This window comes from Citrus sinensis, chromosome 5 (genome assembly GCF_022201045.2).
Source record: "Citrus sinensis cultivar Valencia sweet orange chromosome 5, DVS_A1.0, whole genome shotgun sequence".
NCBI classification, from domain to species: Eukaryota; Viridiplantae; Streptophyta; class Magnoliopsida; order Sapindales; family Rutaceae; genus Citrus; species Citrus sinensis.
Genome location: NC_068560.1, coordinates 31,502,261 through 31,522,907, shown reverse-complemented (window position 1 = coordinate 31,522,907; position 20,647 = coordinate 31,502,261). Strand labels below are relative to the sequence as shown.

Here is a 20,647-nt window from a genome sequence, read left to right as displayed (position 1 = left end):
GAATCTAATTTGATTTGTAGATTGATAGATTTGATTGGATTAAAAAATTTAATCATATGTAATTGGTGAATTGAATTTGAATCTATTTTTATAAATTTTTAAAAACCTACGAATTTAAAAATAATAATTATTTAATTAAAAAATAAAATTTATAAATATAATATTGGTATGTATTAATAAATAAATAAATTAAAATATAATTATATTAATTTAAAATATAGTTATATTAATATAACTTTCTACGTACTTATCTAAATCTAATAATATTTTGTTCTATTTTAATTTAATTATTTATATGATTTGAATTATAGCGAACTAATGACATAACTCGTTCTATAAGGTTTTTCTCCGCCCAGTTTCAGCTCCCGCAATTCGTGCGTTTTGCTCAAAATCAGACGCAATGTCGTCGGCACAAAATTCCGATTCTGTATCTCATCTCACTCAGCGCGAAGCTGCCGAAATTGATGAGACTCTCATGGGACCTCTCGGCTTCAGCGTCGATCAGCTTATGGTATTTCTTAGCTTATCTTCTTAATCTTACCAGTTTTCCTTTTCTCTCGCTCATTCAAATTTCTCTCTCTTGCAGGAATTGGCTGGTTTGAGTGTAGCAACATCCATAGCAGAGGTAATTATGTTAGGTTTTGACGTGTAGTAACATGTTGTTAGGTTTTGTTTCTAGTGCTGAAATTGGATTATATAATGAATTTTGATGTTGAAAATATATAATTGACAGGTTTACAAACCAAGTGAATATGATCGTGTGCTTGCGATATGCGGTCCGGGGAGCAATGGAGGTGATGGTTTGGTAGCTGCTCGACATCTGTATCATTTTGGATACAAGCCGTCTGTTTGTTATCCAAAGCGTACTCAAAAGCCACTTTATACTGGTCTGGTTACACAGGTATAAATGATGTAAATTGTTTTTCAAGTGTTAGCAGATAGAGTTTGTGTGGAGTCTCATTTGATGTGATAAATTTACAGCTTGAATCGCTATCGATCCCTTTCCTGTCGGTGGAAGATCTACCGTTGGACTTTTCAAAGGACTTCGATATCATCGTAGATGCAATGTTTGGGTTCTCTTTTCATGGTAATTTCTTTGTGTATGTCTATTAAACACTGAAGAGCAAAAGGAAATTGCATGTGTCATGTATTGAATCAATTGATCACACAATAATAATTTGCTGTTTCTGTTAATGTAATGTGGTTTGGATATATATTTTAATGAAATGAGTTCGTTATTTATGTAGTCCCACTTGTAGTAATTGGATGCAAGTACTGTTATGCTATTCTCTCCCATGAAATTCATGTCTTCATTGCAGTACCAAATCTTGTTTGTTTCACTAGCATAAGAAACCATAATTTATGTTGCTTGCTTAGAAATTTAATATTTATGTATTTTTGTTGTATTATAACAAAAAGAAAGAATAAACAATCTACACTGCTTTTAGTCTTTCTCTTTTTACATATATTTAGCCTTCACTCTTCATCTTTTTACTGTTTGATTCTCCAGTGTTTTTAACTTATAGGGCTTAATAATTTGGTTGTAATGCAAGTTCCAAAACTCCTGGCTGGAAATTATTGAAGGTTCCTTCATTAGTACAGGCTAACAGCTCTATATTTGTACAACTAGAAAAAATATGAAACCATATAAAATTATCTCCCGGATGCAACTCAATGGGTCATGGCTACTTGAATCCTTCTAATAATTTTTACTCATTGTGCCTAAGCAATATATAAATTAAAAAAAAAATTCAGAAAGATTACAGAACCTAAATAGATTGTGATCCTACAACTTCTTCGGGAATGCCTTGTCAAATCCTCAGTGTAATCTGATTTATCTCCTCAAAATCCTTCAGGAACCCCAAGGCCACCGTTTGATGATCTGATTAAGAGACTGCTTTGTCTACATGGTTATGATCAAACACGCCAAAAACGCCCAGTTATTGTCTCTGTAGATATTCCATCTGGTTGGCACGTTGAAGAAGGGGATATTGGGGATGAAGGCATAAAACCAGACATGCTGGTGAGTTTTTAATGGGGCCTTTAATGTTGCCTTTTCCTGCCAAAAACTTTTGAGGGTGTACCTTTTGAATTGCATGTCTTCTCTCTCTCTCTCTCTCTCTGTAAATTTTCCAATCATGCAACTTTGGTGTTTTCTAGGTTTCTTTAACTGCTCCCAAACTGTGTGCAAAGAAATCCAGTGGTCCTCACCACTTTCTAGGTGGTAGATTTGTCCCACCAGTCATTGCGGATAAATATAAGCTTCGTCTTCCACCTTATCCTGGTACTTCAATGTGTGTACGAATTGGAAAGGCACCAAACGTTGATATATCAGCTCTACGAGAGAATTATATTTCTCCAGAATTCCTTGAGGAGCAAGTTGAATCTGACCCCATTAATCAGGTATGAATCAAGTAAAGCAGTGCGGCTGGTCGTTCATTTAATATCCATATCTTTATCATTGATGCATGAGTTCAATTCTTGTTGCTGGCTTATAGTAGAGAATGGAATTTTAGCCATGTTTTTGTCCCAATAAATAAAGAAACCTGTCCTCTGCATCTGAAGTGAGCAATTTGGTTATGATGCAGTTTCGGAAATGGGTTGACGATGCAATTGCTGCAGGATTGAGGGAACCAAATGCAATGGCTTTATCAACTGTTGGCAAGGATGGAAAACCGTACTTTCTATTCTTTTGATTTCTTTTTCATTCATCAATAATATTATGTTCGGTAGATTCATCTGAATTTGCATCTTGTCATTTTAGACACGGCCCTTAATAAAGTCCATTACAAGAAACTTAGGCATTCATAACAAAGGTTCAACATGAGGCATGGACTATGTGCAATGTCATTTACACACATAATAATAATAATAATAAACTTTGAATTTCAAACATCACCATATCCTTTTATCACTTGTTTTTGAGAGAAAACTAAGAAAGATCCATTAAATGTGAAAAAAAAAGGAGAACCGCAGAGGTTGAGCAGGTATCCTCAAAATTGACACATAATATAGTAAGATGTGATGTCATAGTTAAATTATTCTTTATTTTCACTGCACCAATTGCATAAAATATGTAGTTAATTGAAGTTGTAAATTTTTTTAAATTGGGTCTACAATTTGCAATGTACTAGCATAGATACTAATTGATGATCTTTGTAGTTGAAATGTGTGTGGTTATAATTATCCTTTTCTAATCCCCTCAACCTCATGTCACTTTGCTACAGCTCATCACGAATGGTATTGCTCAAGGGAGTTGATAGGGGTGGATTTGTCTGGTCAGTAATGTTCTTTTACTATAATGGCAATGCTGCAATCAAAAGTGTTTTTGGGCAAATGTTTTCATCCCCTATGCTGCAATCTTTTCTGAATGCAGGTGCACCAATTATGAAAGTAGAAAGGCATGTGAATTATGTGATAATCCTCACGCATCTCTTCTTTTCTACTGGGATGGTCTAAATCGGCAGGTATCAATATTTCTCCGATTAGCTTTGTTCCATCTGTCAACATTACCCGCAGGTTCTTTGAAAATGGTTCCTCTATTTTCACCTTCCTTGTCTAAGCTGGAATCTTATTTGCTGGATGTCAAAAACCAAACCGAGCAGTTTTTCTGATACATGAAGTAATCTTGTTTGCTGAACTTTTTAGCCACTAAGCAATAAGAGTGTAAAATTTTCTATCTATAAGAAGACAGTGATTTAATGACAACCTGGTTTTTACTCCCTGTGCCCCATGGTTGGGGGTTAAAGGGATTGCGGTTTCTCTCCATTTGGCAGCTGGTACAGGTAGGTTGTATTCTTGCTTGTGGGGCACATTTTGTGTTAGGTTATCCCAATTCCCTGCTGAGTAAAAAATAAAATTAAATGAAAATTAAAAAAGAAGACGTTGACAGAATAGAAGTACCTTATACATTATGATGGTAAGTCTAGGATTGTGAATACTGACCTGAGATATGCTATCAAAATAGTTTTTGGTATTTTACCAGTACTGGACAAGTTAAGAGTTGGAGCTAACGCTGGTTGCCTGTAGCTGTAGAAACTTCAATTTTTACTTACCAATCTACTACAGTTAGACAGAAATTGAAAATTCATAACTAGCAATAATATAATTTGATGAGCTGATGTGCTGCAAAAGCATTGCTTGTGGGCAATCTTCCTGTCTTAAGGCCATGTTATTGTGAACTGTGATGAGTAGGTAAGAGTGGAAGGCTCTGTTGAAAAAGTTTCTGATGAGGAATCTGAGCAGTACTTTCATAGCCGTCCCAGAGGAAGTCAGATTGGAGCAATAGTTAGCAAACGGGTTTGTTTGACCAAATGTTGTATAATTCACAGATGTGCGTAATAATGATGTTTGCAAATACTATAGCTACCACTTTTTGGTTCATTCAGAGGTCTGTGATTCCTGGAAGGCATGTTCTGCACCAGCAATACAAAGAATTAGAGGAAAAATTCTCTGATGGGTATGGAGTTGGAATTTCAGATATTTAATATTTTACTTTCAGTTTTCGCCATTCTTGATATCTATTTTTCTACCTTGATGATTTGATTTGTGTATTAATATTTAATATCCTTTAGATGGTTATCAGCCTTTTGCCAGTTCATCATAAATGCATTTGTCCTAATTCAACATTATTTGCGAAGTTGCATATATTCAAAAGGGAAAATATCCACCGTCCGCCCGTTTTTTCTAACTTTTTCAAAAAAACACAATTCTTTTTTTTTTTGCTGGAATCTATCTAAAGTTACATTTTGTTTTACTTTTCCACTTTTGTTTGGAATCCGTTAAGAAAACTAACAGAAACTTTAAAAAATGATCATTTTACCCACAAAAAAAAAAATCCTGCATTTGATGGTTGTGGAATTAATTTCTTTATTGACCGATGGGGTTGATAATTTTTAAGGTGAAATTATAATTTTTGTTTTGGGGGGTAAAATGGTCATTTTCTTAAGTTTCCGTTAGTTTTCTTAACGGATTCCAAACGGAAGTGGAAAAGTGAAACAAAATGTAACTTTTGGTGGATTCTAGCTAAAAAAAAAAAAGAATTGTGTATTTTTAAAAAAGTTAGAAAAAACGGGTGGACGGTGGATATTTTTCCTATTCAAAATTAAGGTTAGATTAGTATACTATTTCACTGATGACTGTAAATTCTCCCTAATCCTATTCCCTAATTAAAAAAAAAAGAAAAGAAATGAAGAGAAAGAAAAGACTCCGGAGAGAAATTTGCTTTTAAATCCCTTGTCAATTTCTTATGTTTTAACAGGAGTTTGATTCCAAAACCAGAATACTGGGGAGGATACAGGCTTAAACCAGAGCGTTTCGAATTCTGGCAAGGACAGACGTCTCGTTTGCATGATAGGTGATTTTTATTTCTTTTCTCTGCAGAATAGTGTGGTTTTTTATCTAAATTTACATTGGATAACTTCTTATGAAATGGACACTCTTCCCTAAGTTGTTTTGAAGAATTTAGAAACCTTATTCAATTTAAAGTTTAAAATGAACTCTTATAAATAAAATGTTGCCTTTCACATATTCTTAGGCATTTCTGAAATGTTTTCTTCAAAATCAAAAAGAGGATTTCCATTGTTTTTGGCAAATGAATGAATTTAAGTGGGTGCATGGCCTTAAGAGTTGGATAAATGTGGTTAACCAAAGACTTGTAAGCCTCATTGGTAATGTACGTTTTCATGACAGGTTGCAATATTCTCCTCAGGAAATCAACGGAAAACGGGTATGGAAAATCAACCGCTTGTGTCCCTGACTAGTATTCTCTGCTTCCTCATTGTGAATTCATCATCCATGGTATTCTGCAACTTGTTGCAGTGAATTCATATAATATGTTTTGAGTGGCAATATGCATGTAACGAAATGATAAATTACGTATAGGGGTTCAGCGAAATATGTTGGTGCCACTCTTAAGTATGTTAGAAACCTATGGCGAATAATTATGAGTCAAAGAATACCATTTATTACCACAAACACACTAAATAGGGATGTAAAACTGGCTTCCCCCTCCCCCACTCCAAAGTGGTTTAAAGTCCCATACAACTGTTTCATTCTTTAACATATGTACAAGACTAGTTATTAAGATATATTCAACTGGCAATTATCTATTAAATATATTCTTGACTATTGGCCGCCTCTTGAAAATCCTTTTAAAACACCTTTCCTATATTTACCATTTTAACCTTCACTGGAATTACATTTAAGGACTATATCTAATTAAAATGAAAAAAAAAATTACCGGAAGTTATTTTTCCATTTACACCCAGATTAATAGTTTCATATTAATTTGTAAATCTCTCTCTATTTTATTGAACGTCATCGAAATTTTCATCACTAGACATCATTAGCACTTCATCATTTGATATGGCGGCGCCAAGAGGTGCCAATAAAACAGTGAAAATTTTATAAATTTCCTAATTAAATTTGGAATCTATGAAAAATAAATGCTATGGGTCTCTTTTTTTGAAAAAAAAAAAAAGAACTTTGATAAACACATAGAAACAATATTTTGTTCAAATTTTTTAAATTCTTGTATTATTGGAAGTTGAGAAGTAGAGAAGAAACAATCTTTATTTTATACAGAAATCTAAGAGGAAGTGGAACAAAAGTTCACGTCAGTATGGGGCTTCAGAAAATAAAAATGAAAATTGAAAGGTTGGGCGAATATTTTTATTAATGTAGTGCGAGGTTAATAATGTCATTAAGAAGGTTGTTGCGAGATCTTTGAATATTTGACTGGATTGAAAAAAGGGAAGGGGTTTTAAGAGCTTTTGGCAGTGTGTCAATAGTCCAACTCTTTTTGCTATAGTAATAATTAATTAATTGAGTAATGATATAGCCATAAATTCTTGTATAAATTTATTTTGTACTGATGTGGCATGATAAGATTGGTTGAATTAAATATCACTTGGCCCACATGATTTATTTTTATTATTTTATATTTTCATTCAACCAATAAACTAATGCCGCATCAATTTATACAAAATAAATTTATATAAGAATTTATGACTGTATTATTACTCTAATTAATTATCGTATCGGTGCTTTGTACTTAACTTTTTTCCTACTTAAAATGGAGCCCCAACAGATTACATACGAAACGAGAGCCTTGGCATCCAAGGGCAGAGCTCGTAGCCTAAGGGCCCTTTAGGCCCAAAAAAAAGAATTATTTTTAGATAACGTATTTATCAAGCCGGGGTTGAGTAGGCGTGGCTCACCATAAGTCTGTATGAGCATCACTTCTATTTAACGGGTAAACTTTCTAATGATTTGCCCTTGTAACTTAAACAATTCGGCAACTTACTCCTAAATTTAAAATTTGAAATGCACTTTTTAAATTCTGGCACCCTATTAGTTTACTCTTTTGCTAGATAAAATTCCTATTAACAATAAATTACAAGACACCATTTTTACAGCAGTTGTATCAAGTGTCAAACCGGAAACACAGTAAACAATACACATGTTAGCAATCCTAACAACATTTTTAATCAAATCAAGAATTGAATCAGACTACCACCATTCACGGGCAATTTTGAAGCAACACAACAATTAAAAATAGCCATAACCCACAACCCACACACATCCCACCGAATTAAGATAACAAGTCAATGATAATTGCTCTCACAAGCTGGAATTAATTATTCAATAAATTAATTATGTAATGAATCGTAACGCTGTTGATAAATTGATTCCTGTTGACGTTATGGCATGAACAATTGCAATAGCCATGTTCCAAGTCTACAAAATGCACAACATCATAAGCTCATTAAAGCTCACCAAAACAATTACAACAACCAACAATAAGAAGTCAACAAGAGCATCCAAACAACCGAAATGACAAAATATAATAGGTTGAGGAGATGAGAAACTGCATCTAAGGTGAGGAATCATAAAGCTAAAATATCGGATATTGCTAAGGTAATAGTGAAGGCAGTTGTCAATAGCCGATCGAGAATCGATGAAGCTCGCCGACGAAAGTCTTATGGTTCAAACTCTAAACAATTTCATGAAAGTAAGATAGATAAGACATTGTTGAAATTTTAAATATTCTCTTATTCTCAAATGCTATCGCCGATGCTCTTATTACTTATGAAAGTGGCCAAAAGTTTAAAAGATTTACCGATTTTTTGTAAAGGACTTTGACATTAAAAAAAAAACTAATTCTCATTTTGTTAGATTTTTTAAAGATTTTTTCAGCGGTAAAATTGTAAATCAACAATTAAATGAGGTAAAATAGAAAAATGTAACTTTTTAATTGAGTGGAATCCAAATTTCCTTACTTCTCAATAAAGAAACTAATAAATTTCTCAAATAATAGAAATTAGAGTTGAAACGGAATTTGATTTCCGGTCAATTTTCGCTCCGAACGATGGAAAGCCAAGAGAAAACAAAAAAAAACAGCTCACCTCTCACCTCGTTTACGCCCAACCGAGCATAGGTTTAGACTTTCGGCCCATCGCATTTCCAATTTTGGTTTTAGCTCTGGTGCTTGACATAGCGTTGCGGTGACAGTGCAACATGAATCAATGTAAAATGAGAAAACAAAACAAAATCATGAAAATCGACGGCTTATCTTTCATATTAAGTTATCAACTAAATAATTGCGCCTCCCATACTCTTATTTTACTAGTCAGTAGCGTGGCACGTCCAGATCTTGGAGAGTTTGCATGGAAAATTAAATAAACTATTCTGTCATAGTTGCTTTTTATAGTCATCATGAAATTTTCATTATTTATTTTACTATAATTATTAACATATGCCTTATCTTAAAACGTGTATTTGTAAAATTAAAGAAGTGTATCGAATAGATTAAGAAATTTAACAAACAAACAAAGAAATTGTGGCTGAGTGAGACGTTCTTGAAGGAATAAAATGTTAATTTTGTATTGCTTCTCGTGAAATGATAATTTTCAAAATACCCATGAAATTGTTGTAAACCTTAATATAACTCTCATTTTTGTGAAGAAGATTAAAAAAAAAAAAATCTTCATCAATTCACCCCTATTTTTTTCCTTATCTTTTGAATAAAAATGGAATAAGTTGAAGTTTACAATAATTTAAAGTGTATTTGAAAATTGTCATTTAACGGGAATGATAATTCAAAATTTATCTCTCATGGAATAATGATCTTCAAAATACTTTCTAAATTATTGTAACCTCAGCTCATCTATCATTTTTATTAGGAATATAATAAAATTTTCATCAACGTGCCATAAATTTTTCTTTGTTATTTGAATAAAAAAAATTAAAATTTACAATAACTAAAAGATATGTTAAAAAGGATAAAACTATTATTTCACGAGGAATAATCTAAAAAGAATAAAATGAACTTCCCATTAAAGCAGCGGATTATCAAGAGGCAGAGGGCGCAGTTTAACGTAATTGATGAACACATCAAGGTGCCTGATCATCTTTTTACCCAATTTCTTATTCGGGGAGGGGACGGGGATGAGGTGGAATCCCCATCCTCTACCCATTTCTCCATTTTAATTTTTAATTTAATTTTTATTTTTAAAATTACTAGTAAATAAATTATAAAATTTGAATTATAAAATTATAAGTATTGGTAAAAATAAAAAATATCAAAATATTTATATTATTAAACTTTTAGGCCTAATTAACTAATTAAAGTCCTAAATTTTTATTTATGACATTAAAAAGACCGGACATATTCTATTAGCCCAAAACTTTTGTTTTAATTTTAATATTCATTAAATATTTTAAACTTAAATCTATTTTTTATTTATCTTAAATCTATTTTTTATTTATTTTTAGATCTTATAATTGCCCACAGAAAATCACAATTTTAATATCTAATCTAATATAATATTTGCTCTTGATTTGCTTCGACTTAACTATTATGTTGTAAAGGGAATAATCCACATTTATAAAGTGCCCACGCCACCATTGAAAAGTTAATTTTGAATCTAAATTTGATTTTATTTGTAACAATTTTGTATTGGGCTATTAATTTATTCATGATAGTTTGTATCCCTCGCATGCTGCGTTACTTACTAATTTAATGTATGTGACTTTTGTAATGGATATTAATGTAAGATATATTTCGAACTTTACTTTTATTTGAATTTTTTATTTTAATATGATTAACTCAAAATCGAAAAAAAAATGTATTAGTTATTCGGGGATCGGGGACCATCAGGGATCCCCTGTTATTATTCGGAGAGGGGATGAAGATTCTCTTAAATAATTTTGACAGGGATGGGAAGGAGACAGAGACATACGCAAAATATCATAGATAAATACGGAGAGATTGGTCCCCTCCCCTCCCCTCTACATTGCCATCCCTAAGCAGCGGATTATCAAAGAGGCAGAGGGCGCAGTTTAACGTAATTGATGAACACATCAAACCCTTGAACGAGTTCTCTACCTACTGCCCACAAGTCAATGCATGAACCACAGGACACATTGCACGAGATTCACATAGCAGATCACAGCCGTTGAGAAAACAATCTGTGCCATCTTCAGCGTCCATTACGTACCAATCATTCTAGAACTAGGAGAGCACGTGTAACTATTATACTCAGCGCGGCATATGCCCCGCGGGAGGCATCCTTACAAACGCGCAGAATCTGAGACGAGTAAATTTCACTATTTCAGGTCCCCACATAAAAAGAGGGGCTCTTAACATTTAAAAACCTCCAAACATAGCGGAACAGAAAAAGCCTCAAAGTATAAAGCGTTCATAATTTTTTTTCAGAAAATTGAGAAAAGATGGGAAGTGAAGCTGGGATTGTGAGGAAACCAAGAGTTCTTTGTCTGCATGGATTCAGAACAAGCGGAGAAATTCTCAAGAAACAGATAGGAAAATGGCCTCAACAAGTACTCGACAATCTCGATCTTGTTTTCCCCAACGGGGCGCACCCTGCCCAAGGTAAATCTGACGTGGAAGGCATCTTTGATCCTCCTTATTACGAGTGGTTCCAGTTCAACAAGGTCTGAAGTCCGAATTCTGTTTCTTTCACTTTCACTTTCGCCTTCTTTGATTACCAAGTTCATAATTTCTGATTTTTTTTAAAAAAATTATTGTTAATTATAGGAATTTACAGAGTACACAAACTTTGACAAGTGCCTTGCATACATTGAAGATTACATGATCAAACATGGCCCGTTTGATGGGCTTCTGGGATTCTCACAGGTTCGTCGACTATTAATCTTTGACTAGTTATTTCTCATGATTAATTCACGTATCGTTAAATGGCAATAACAGGGGGCGATACTCTCGGCGGGGCTGGCGGGTATGCAAGCGAAGGTGCGTTTAGGCTGTTAACTTTTGTTTGTATTCTTCGAGTTCGAGAACCGGCAGAAAATAAAAATATCAATTAATTAAGTAATTGGTGTCGCGGTGTTGTTTTGCTTGCAGGGCGTGGCTCTTACAAAAGTTCCAAAAATAAAGTTCCTGATTATCGTTGGAGGTGCCATGTTCAAGGCGCCATCTGTGGCTGAGAACGCATATTCGTCGCCCATTCGATGCCCAACACTCCACTTCTTAGGTACCATCTCCTTCGCCGTTCCTTATTTTAAAACATTTAATAGCTTTGCTGCTTTGACTCATGTGAAAGTGATGGAATTTTGTCATCCCATGAATTATTTTCTAAATTGTACTGCTCGTCAACTTACATGCAAGTTGTATTGCAACATTTTTTTCAATAATTTTTAGTTTTGGAATCTTTAGTATTAATTAATGTGAAATAGGTGGAGTCAAACATAAAAAAATAAAGCATTAGGTGTTGGACTAAAGCTCCCCATCATTCAAAGTAGGTGTGCGCAGCACAAGGATTCCCTTGACTCGGTGACAAAGGTTACTTTCAAGACATCTATCGCGCAATAAAATTCATTTTATCTCCAGTTTCGTTTGGCTAGTAATTTGTTACAATATGATCGCATCTTGAATATGTATGCCAATTGCATAGGTGTTACGTCTTGAATATGGGTTGGTGTTAAAATTAATTGAAACAAGTTCACTGTAAATTTGCAATCCGGCTGCTGTAGAGTTGCACCACCGTATAGCACTGTTAATAACCATATGATCTAACAATAACTTTATTTTTACTATTTATCACTTTGACCATGTGATTTTTAGGCAGTGCTCTACGGTGGAGCCTCTCCACCATAGACACTGCCTTTTGCAAATTGTATCATATCATGATCTAAGTTGTTCCCGTGTCTGGACTATTAGAGAGCAAATCTTGTTCTAGAATATTGAACTGGTTTTTTGGCATCATTTGTAGATATAGAAACTTGTTCAGTTTTATAAAGTAATTAACTAAGTGTCTGTCATGTTGTGATATAAAAGTTGAATGTGTTTGACGAATATATAACTTATAAATAATTTATACATATGCAACTGTTGATTCTTGTTTGGTTGCAGGTGAGACGGATTTCTTAAAGCCTTATGGTTTGGAACTATTGGAAAAATGTGTAGATCCTTTTGTAATTCATCATCCCAAGGGGCACACAATACCGAGGCTTGGTAATTAACTTACTGAATCATTGCTTCCTGTCTCTCTATCGACTTTGTTTTCAATTTATGATTTATTCATAGGATCTCTCCCTATATATATATTTGTTTGCAGATGAAAAGGGTTTAGAAACAATGTTGAGCTTCATTGAGAGGATTCAAAAGACTTTGCTTGATGAAGAAGAAAAGTAACTACACGCTTGGAGAAGCGCAAGAAAAGAATATGATGTGAAATTGAAATTTTATTCGTTTTAACTTTTCAAATGTAGAATCAATAGCAAGTGGGATAAATTATATGCCAGTGGTTTGTGTAACTGCTCATTAATTTATTTTATGATGTAATCAACTTTTTAATATATTCTCAGAGCTCTGGCATTCAGCAATGGCTGGTCAACTGCGACCTGAACGTATAAGAGGCACAATGATTCGATGTAGCCAGAGCTAGCGAACCTTGTCTTTGCATTCCATTAATTGTCGACATTTGGTGATCTCAAAATTTATGTCAAAATTTTCATCACAAGTTATAAGGCGGCATTAATCTTCTCAAAAGACATAATATTGAGAAATTAATAGAAAATTGTGTTTTAAATCCTGTTTAACATTAAGGTTTAGCAACTTAAAAACAATTAGACTGAAGTCTTTTATAAACACTAATTATTATGATAGTAGCTTAGAAACTTACTTCAATCCACCATTTGTATAATAAAAAATTTATAATATTTTTATTATTTTTTTTCAAAATTATTACTTAAAATTCATATTTATTGTAGTATATTAATTTGTGTGTATATATATATATATATAGTATCTTTGACCCGGTTCCGGCTGAGGTCGCCCATCGAGACACTACCGCTAACGGAAGACTTCAAACAGAGAGATATTCACAAGGCTAACTACAGGCCGGGATGGCATAGTGGAATCCTTCTTTGCTATATTTGCACATTTTGTGAAGTTGGGCGCTTTGCATCCTTCTTTTCTTGTTCAATTGAACCTGGTATCATCCAGAGAGGTGAACCAGCAAATAGAGATTCTTTCTAGCCCTAGGGGCCTATTTGCCATTATTCAATAACACGCAACATAGAACCTGGTGCTTTCATTCTTCCTAGGTGGGTATAGATTGGTAGGAATAAGGTAAATTCAATAAGTAGAGGGGTTTGTGTACTATTTCCCAGTAGAATCACTTGAACTATGTGTATATATACATATATATATATTTGCACATTTTGTGAAGCTGGGCGCTCTCCTTTGATTTATGCCTTGATGGAAAGCGAATAAAGAAAGAAAGACCGAACTTGGTTTTCTATTTTTGTGGAAAACTAAGAAGACCAAAAATCATCAGAAGCAAGGTTCGGTTGGTTAGAAAAGGAAGACGTGAATCCAAATTAGAAAAACCACCAAATGACGGGCACATAAGTGACACTTACCAATTTGATATAATGGCCATGTTTATTCTTGAATGGTTTTGATGGCAATGTTGAGAACCTGTGTAAGTCTGCACCATTCACATTGAAAAGCCATTCCCTTTGGTTTATATTATTTACCGTATTCTTTGATTATTTAACTTTTTTTTTTTAGTTTTCACAAATTCATCCCAAATTCTGAAATTAACGGCAATGCAAAGAATTTCATTTTTCTCTTAATTAATTAGTATTTTTTCTTTTAAAAAATACATGATTACTTTTCAGTAAAATTATCCCAAACGTCCTCAAAGTTTAGACTAACCACACGGCAAACCGAAAGTTGAAAAAATAAAAAATAAAAATTCCGGGGGAAAATGCGAAACGTAACTAGAACTCTAGAAGAATGTGGTCGGTGATACGCAAAAGCAGAAGAATGAGTATGACATGCTCGCTTCTGGCACAGTCGCTCACTCTCGCTTACCACTATAACTCTTCTCCAGCAATCAAATCCACTTGCAATCCCTTCTCTCTTCTCGTCTCCAATCAGTCCTCCTCCTCCTCGGTACGGTTACGCTCTCTCTTCTCTTCTCGTATATGAATTGAATTATAACGAACTAATGACATAACTCGTTCTATAAGGTGTTTCTCCGTCCAGTTTCAGCTCCCGCAATTCGTGCGTTTTGCTCAAAATCAGACGCAATGTCGTCGGCACAAAATTCCGATTCTGTATCTCATCTCACTCAGCGAGAAGCTGCCGAAATTGATGAGACTCTCATGGGACCTCTCGGCTTCAGTGTCGATCAGCTTATGGTATTTCTTAGCTTATCTTCTTAATCTTACCAGTTTTCCTTTTCTCTCGCTTATTAAAATTTCTCTCTCTTGCAGGAATTGGCTGGTTTGAGTGTAGCAACATCCATAGCAGAGGTAATTATGTTAGGTTTTGACGTGTAGTAACATGTTGTTAGGTTTTGTTTCTAGTGCTGAAATTGGATTATATAATGAATTTTGATGTTGAAAATATATAATTGACAGGTTTACAAACCAAGTGAATATGATCGTGTGCTTGCCATATGCGGTCCGGGGAACAATGGAGGTGATGGTTTGGTAGCTGCTCGACATCTGTATCATTTTGGATACAAGCCGTTTGTCTGTTATCCAAAGCGTACTCAAAAGCCACTTTATACTGGTCTGGTTACACAGGTATAAATGACGTAAATTGTTTTTCAAGTGTTAACAGATAGAGTTTGTGTGGAGTCTCATTTGATGTGATAAATTTACAGCTTGAATCGCTATCAATCCCTTTCCTGTCGGTGGAGGATCTACCATTGGACTTTTCAAAGGACTTCGATATCATCGTAGATGCAATGTTTGGGTTCTCCTTTCATGGTAATTTCTTTGTGTGTGTCTATTAAACACTGAAGAGCAAAAGGAAATTGCATGTGTCATGGATTGAATCAATTGATCACACAATAACAATTTGCTGTTTCTGTTAATGAAATGTGGTTTGGATATATATTTTAATGAAATGAGTTCGTTATTTATGTAGTCCCGCTTGTAGTAATTGGATGCAAGTACTGTTATGCTATTCTCCCCCCATGAAATTCATGTCTTCATTGCAGTACCAAATCTTGTTTGTTTCACTAGCATAAGAAACCATAATTTATGTTGCTTGCTTAGAAATTTAATATTTATGTATTTTTGTTGTAATATAACAAAAAGAAAAAATAACCAATCTACACTGCTTTTAGTCTTTCTCTTTTTACATATATTTAGCCTTCACTCTTCATCTTTTTACTGTTTGATTCTCCAGTGTGTTGAACTTATTGGGCTTAATAATTTGGTTGTAATGCAAGTTCCAAAACTCCTGGCTGGAAATTATTGAAGGTTCCTTCATTAGTACAGGCAAACAGCTCTATATTTGTACAACTAGAAAAAAATATGAAACCATATAAAATTATCTCCCGGATGCAACTCAATGGGTCATGGCTACTTGAATCCTTCTAATAATTTTTACTCATTGTGCCTAAGCAATATATAAATGTAAAAAAAAATCAGAAAGATTACAGAACCTAAATAGATTGCGATCATACAACTTCTTCAGGAATGCCTTGTCAAATCCTCAGCGTAATCTGATTTATCTCCTTAAAATCCTTCAGGAACCCCAAGGCCACCGTTTGATGATCTGATTAAGAGACTGCTTTGTCTACATGGTTATGATCAAACACACCAAAAACGCCCAGTTATTGTCTCTGTAGATATTCCATCTGGTTGGCACGTTGAAGAAGGGGATATTGGGGATGAAGGCATAAAACCAGACATGCTGGTGAGTTTTTAATGGGGCCTTTAATGTTGCCTTTTCCTGCCAAAAACTGTTGAGGGTGTACCTTTTGAATTCCATGTCCTCTCTCTCTCTCCCCCCCTCTCTCTCTTTAAATTTTCCAATCATGCAACTTTGGTGTTTTCTAGGTTTCTTTAACTGCTCCCAAACTGTGTGCAAAGAAATTCAGTGGTCCTCACCACTTTCTAGGTGGTCGATTTGTCCCACCGGTCATTGCAGATAAATATAAGCTTCGTCTTCCACCTTATCCTGGTACTTCAATGTGTGTACGAATTGGAAAGGCACCAAGCGTTGATATATCAGCTCTACGAGAGAATTATATTTCTCCAGAATTCCTTGAGGAGCAAGTTGAATCTGACCCCATTAATCAGGTATGAATCAAGTAAAGCAGTGCGGCTGGTCGTTCATTTAATATCCATATCTTTATCATTGATGCATGAGTTCAATTCTTGTTGCTGGCTTATAGTAGAGAATGGAATTTTAGCCATGTTTTTGTCCCAATAAATAAAGAAACCTGTCCTCTGCATCTGAAGTGAGCAATTTGGTTATCTTGCAGTTTCGGAAATGGTTTGATGATGCAATTGCTGCAGGATTGAGGGAACCAAATGCAATGGCTTTATCAACTGTTGGCAAGGATGGAAAACCGTACTTTCTATTCTTTTGATTTCTTTTTCATTCATCAACAATATTATGTTCAGTAGATTCATCTGAATTTGCATCTTGTCATTTTAGACACGGCCCTTAATAAAGTCCATTACAAGAAACTTAGGCATTCATAACAAAGGTTCAACATGAGGCATGGACTATGTGCAATGTCATTTACACACATAATAATAATAATAATAAACTTTGAATTTCAAACATCACCATATCCTTTTATCACTTGTTTTTGAGAGAAAACTAAGAAAGATCCATTAAATGTCAAAAAAAAGGAGAACCGCAGAGGTTGAGCAAGTATCCTCAAAATTGATGCATAATATAGTAAGATGTGATGTCATAGTTAAATTATTCTTTATTTTCACTGCACCAATTGCATAAAACATTTAGTTAATTGAAGTTGTAAAATTTTTTAAATTGGGTCTACAATTTGCAATGTACTAGCATAGATACTAATTGATGATCTTTGTAGTTGAAATGTGTGTGGTTATAATTATCCTTTTCTAATCCATTCAACCTCATGTCACTTTGCTACAGCTCATCACGAATGGTATTGCTCAAGGGAGTTGATAGGGATGGTTTTGTCTGGTCAGTAATGTTCTTTTACTATAATGGCAATGCTGCAATCAAAAGTGTTTTTGGGCAAATGTTTTCATCCCCTATGCTGCAATCTTTTCTGAATGCAGGTACACCAATTATGAAAGTAGAAAGGCATGTGAATTATGTGAAAATCCTCACGCATCTCTTCTTTTCTACTGGGATGGTCGAAATCGGCAGGTATCAATATTTCTCCGATTAGCTTTGTTCCATCTGTCAACATTCCCCGCAGGTTCTTTGAAAATGGTTCCTCTATTTTCACCTTCCTTGTCTAAGCTGGAATCTTATTTGCTGGATGCCAAAAACCAAACCGAGCAGTTTTTTTGATACATGAAGTAATCTTGTTTGCTGAACTTTTTAGCCACTAAGCAATAAGAGTGTAAAATTTTCTATCTATAAGAAGACAGTGATTTAATTACAACCTAGTTATTACTCCCTGTGCCCCATGGTTGGGGGTTAAAGGGATTGAGGTTTCTCCCCATTTGGCAGCTGGTACAGGTAGGTTGTATTCTTGCTTGTGGGGCACATTTTGTGTTAGGTTATCCCAATTCCCTGCTGAGTAAAAAATAAAATTAAATGAAAATTAAAAAAGAAGAGTTGACAGAATAGAAGTACCTTATACATTATGATGGTAAGTCTAGGATTGTGAATACTGACCTGAGATATGCTATCAAAATAGTTTTTGGTATTCTACCAGTACTGGACAAGTTAAGAGTTGGTGCAAGCGCTGGTTGCCTGTAGCTGTAGAAACTTCAATTTTTACTTACCAATCTACTACAGTTAGACAGAAATTGAAAATTCATAACTGGCAATAATATAATTTGATGAGCTGATGTGCTGCAAAAGCATTTCTTGTGGGCAATCTTCCTGTCTTAAGGCCATGTTATTGTGAACTGTGATGAGTAGGTAAGAGTGGAAGGCTCTGTTGAAAAAGTTTCTGATGAGGAATCTGAGCAGTACTTCCATAGCCGTCCCAGAGGAAGTCAGATTGGAGCAATAGTTAGCAAACAGGTTTGTTTGACCAAATGTTGTATAATTCACAGATGTGCGTAATAATATGTTTGCAAATACTATAGCTACCACTTTTTGCTTCATTCAGAGTTCTGTCATTCCTGGAAGGCATGTTCTGTACCAGCAATACAAAGAATTAGAGGAAAAATTCTCTGATGGGTATGGAGTTGGAATTTCAGATATTTAATATTTTACTTTCAGTTTTCGCTATCTATTTTTCTACCTTGATGATTTGATTTGTGTATTAATATTTAATATCTTTTAGATGGTTATCAGCCTTTTTCCGGTTCATCATAAATGCATTTGTCCTAATTCAACATTATTTGCAATGTTGCATATATTCAAAATTAAGGTTAGATTAGTATACTATTTCACTGATGACTGTAAATTCTCCCTAATCCTATTCCCTAATTAAAAAAAAAAAAAAAAGAGAGAAAGAAATGACTCCAGGAGAGAAATTTGCTTTTAAATCCTTTGTAAATTTCTTATGTTTTGACAGGAGTTTGATTCCAAAACCAGAATACTGGGGAGGATACAGGCTTAAACCAGAGCTTTTCGAATTCTGGCAAGGACAGACGTCTCGTTTGCATGATAGGTGATTTTTATTTCTTTTCTCTATCGATAGTTGCAATAATTTGTCTGTAAAGAATGGAGAGCTCTGCTTTAGACCAAAATCATTTTGGTTTGGATGTAACTGGAATTGGTTAGGTATGGACCTTAACAATGAGATCTCAATTGTATTTGGATTGGATCCACAAGCGGTCCAGCTTTTTGTAGGTCTTTGGATCTTTTGTTGAGTGATGATAAAGCCACCTCAAAGATATCCTGATTACACCCTTTTTCTGAATATGGTGCAACCCTTATGATGTTTGTATTTAGGAATATGAGGGTTGCACTTTCCTTTTCTTTAATTTATCCACGTTTTCTTGTCAAGATTCAGTTTTTCTTAAAAAAAAAAATATGAAATAGGAAGAGTGCTGTACTTTTCACTGTTTTTTGTTGTCTTCATTCTGTTGACAATTAATATGATTAATTTGCAACTTTTGAATCACTGTCTTTGTGCTGTGGTGTCGAAACAAACTCAAGTTAAATCTATTTGGGTGTCAATTCCTCTGTGCATGCTTGTTTTGATTGGCTACACTAAAGATGGAGAAAAAAGGATGTTAAATTTGAATCTACGTATGGCTCTCTGCAGAATAATGTGGTTTTTGATCTAAATTTACATTGGATAACTTCTTATCTAATCCATGCTATATGAAATGGACACTCTTCCCTAAGTTGTTTTGAAGAGTTTAGAAACCTTATTCAATTTAAAGTTTCAAATGAACTCTTATAAATAAAATATTGCCTTTCACATATTCTTAGGCATATCTGAGATGTTTTCTTCAAAATCAAAAAGAGGATTTCCATTGTTTTTGGCAAATGAATGAACTTAAGTGGGTGCATGGCCTTAAGAGTTGGATAAATGTGGTTAACCAAAGATTTGTAAGCCTCATTGGTAATGTATGTTTTCATGACAGGTTGCAATATTCTCCTCAGGAAATCAACGGAAAACGGGTATGGAAAATCAACCGCTTGTGTCCCTGACTAGTATTCTCTGCTTCCTCATTGTGAATTCATCATCCATGGTATTCTGCAACTTGTTGCAGTGAATTCATATAATATGTTTTGAGTGGCAATATGCATGTAACGAAATTATAAATTACATATAGGGGTTCAGCGAAATATGTTGGTGCCACTCTTAAGTATGTTGGAAACCTATGGCGAATAATTATGAGTCAAAGAATACAAATTTATTACCACAAACACACTAAATAGGGATGTAAAACTGGCTTCCTCCCCCTCCGGTGCCCCCCCCTGCGCCCCCCCCCCCCCCAACTCCAAAGTGTTTTAAAGTCCCATACAATTGTTTCATTATTTAACATATGTACAAGACTGGTTATTAAGATATATTCAACTGGCAATTACTCTCTGGAATAACGGAAACGAACTGTGATACCATTATCCCTTGTCTGGAACTGTCGCTACTTATTATTACTACTAAGAGATTCGGTACTATTGTTGTTGTAATATGTAATGCTATCTTAGCATTCAGACTCTTAACAGTAATAAATCCCTATATGTTGACAGGACATCATCTATGAAAATTTCTGTTGAAAGGAT

At 34.3% G+C, this 20,647-nt stretch overlaps 2 protein-coding genes across 7 annotated transcripts; both read left to right on the top strand.

Annotated features, from left to right (window-relative positions):
* The first annotated feature begins 307 nt into the window (after positions 1-307).
* On the top strand, positions 308-20,290 carry LOC102608589 (pyridoxine/pyridoxamine 5'-phosphate oxidase 1, chloroplastic). Of its 6 annotated transcripts, none has more exons than XM_006472456.4 (14): positions 14,230-14,443; positions 14,521-14,691; positions 14,767-14,805; positions 14,914-15,081; positions 15,162-15,267; positions 16,038-16,204; positions 16,348-16,590; positions 16,776-16,864; positions 17,414-17,464; positions 17,563-17,653; positions 18,380-18,484; positions 18,573-18,643; positions 18,984-19,079; positions 20,005-20,290. In XM_006472456.4, exons 1-14 carry the CDS (start codon positions 14,285-14,287, stop codon positions 20,069-20,071), a joined length of 1,623 nt encoding a protein of 540 aa, XP_006472519.2. In that variant the 5' UTR covers positions 14,230-14,284; the 3' UTR covers positions 20,072-20,290. The 6 variants fall into 6 exon arrangements, with proteins under 6 accessions (XP_052296692.1, XP_052296691.1, XP_052296689.1 ...); XM_006472457.4 differs by having other exon boundaries at positions 14,295-14,443; positions 14,537-14,691; XM_052440732.1 differs by lacking the exons at positions 14,230-14,443; positions 14,521-14,691; positions 14,767-14,805; ... (7 more) ...; positions 18,380-18,484; positions 18,573-18,643 and adding exons at positions 308-511; positions 587-625; positions 734-901; ... (6 more) ...; positions 4,195-4,299; positions 4,389-4,459.
* Positions 10,609-12,915, top strand: LOC102609084 (dihydrofolate reductase-like). The gene is made up of 6 exons (XM_006472458.4): positions 10,609-10,956; positions 11,060-11,158; positions 11,231-11,272; positions 11,384-11,513; positions 12,392-12,493; positions 12,597-12,915. The coding sequence occupies exons 1-6, from the start codon at positions 10,735-10,737 to the stop codon at positions 12,671-12,673; spliced, it is 672 nt and encodes a 223-aa protein (XP_006472521.2). The 5' UTR covers positions 10,609-10,734; the 3' UTR covers positions 12,674-12,915.
* Positions 20,291-20,647: the final 357 nt, after the last annotated feature.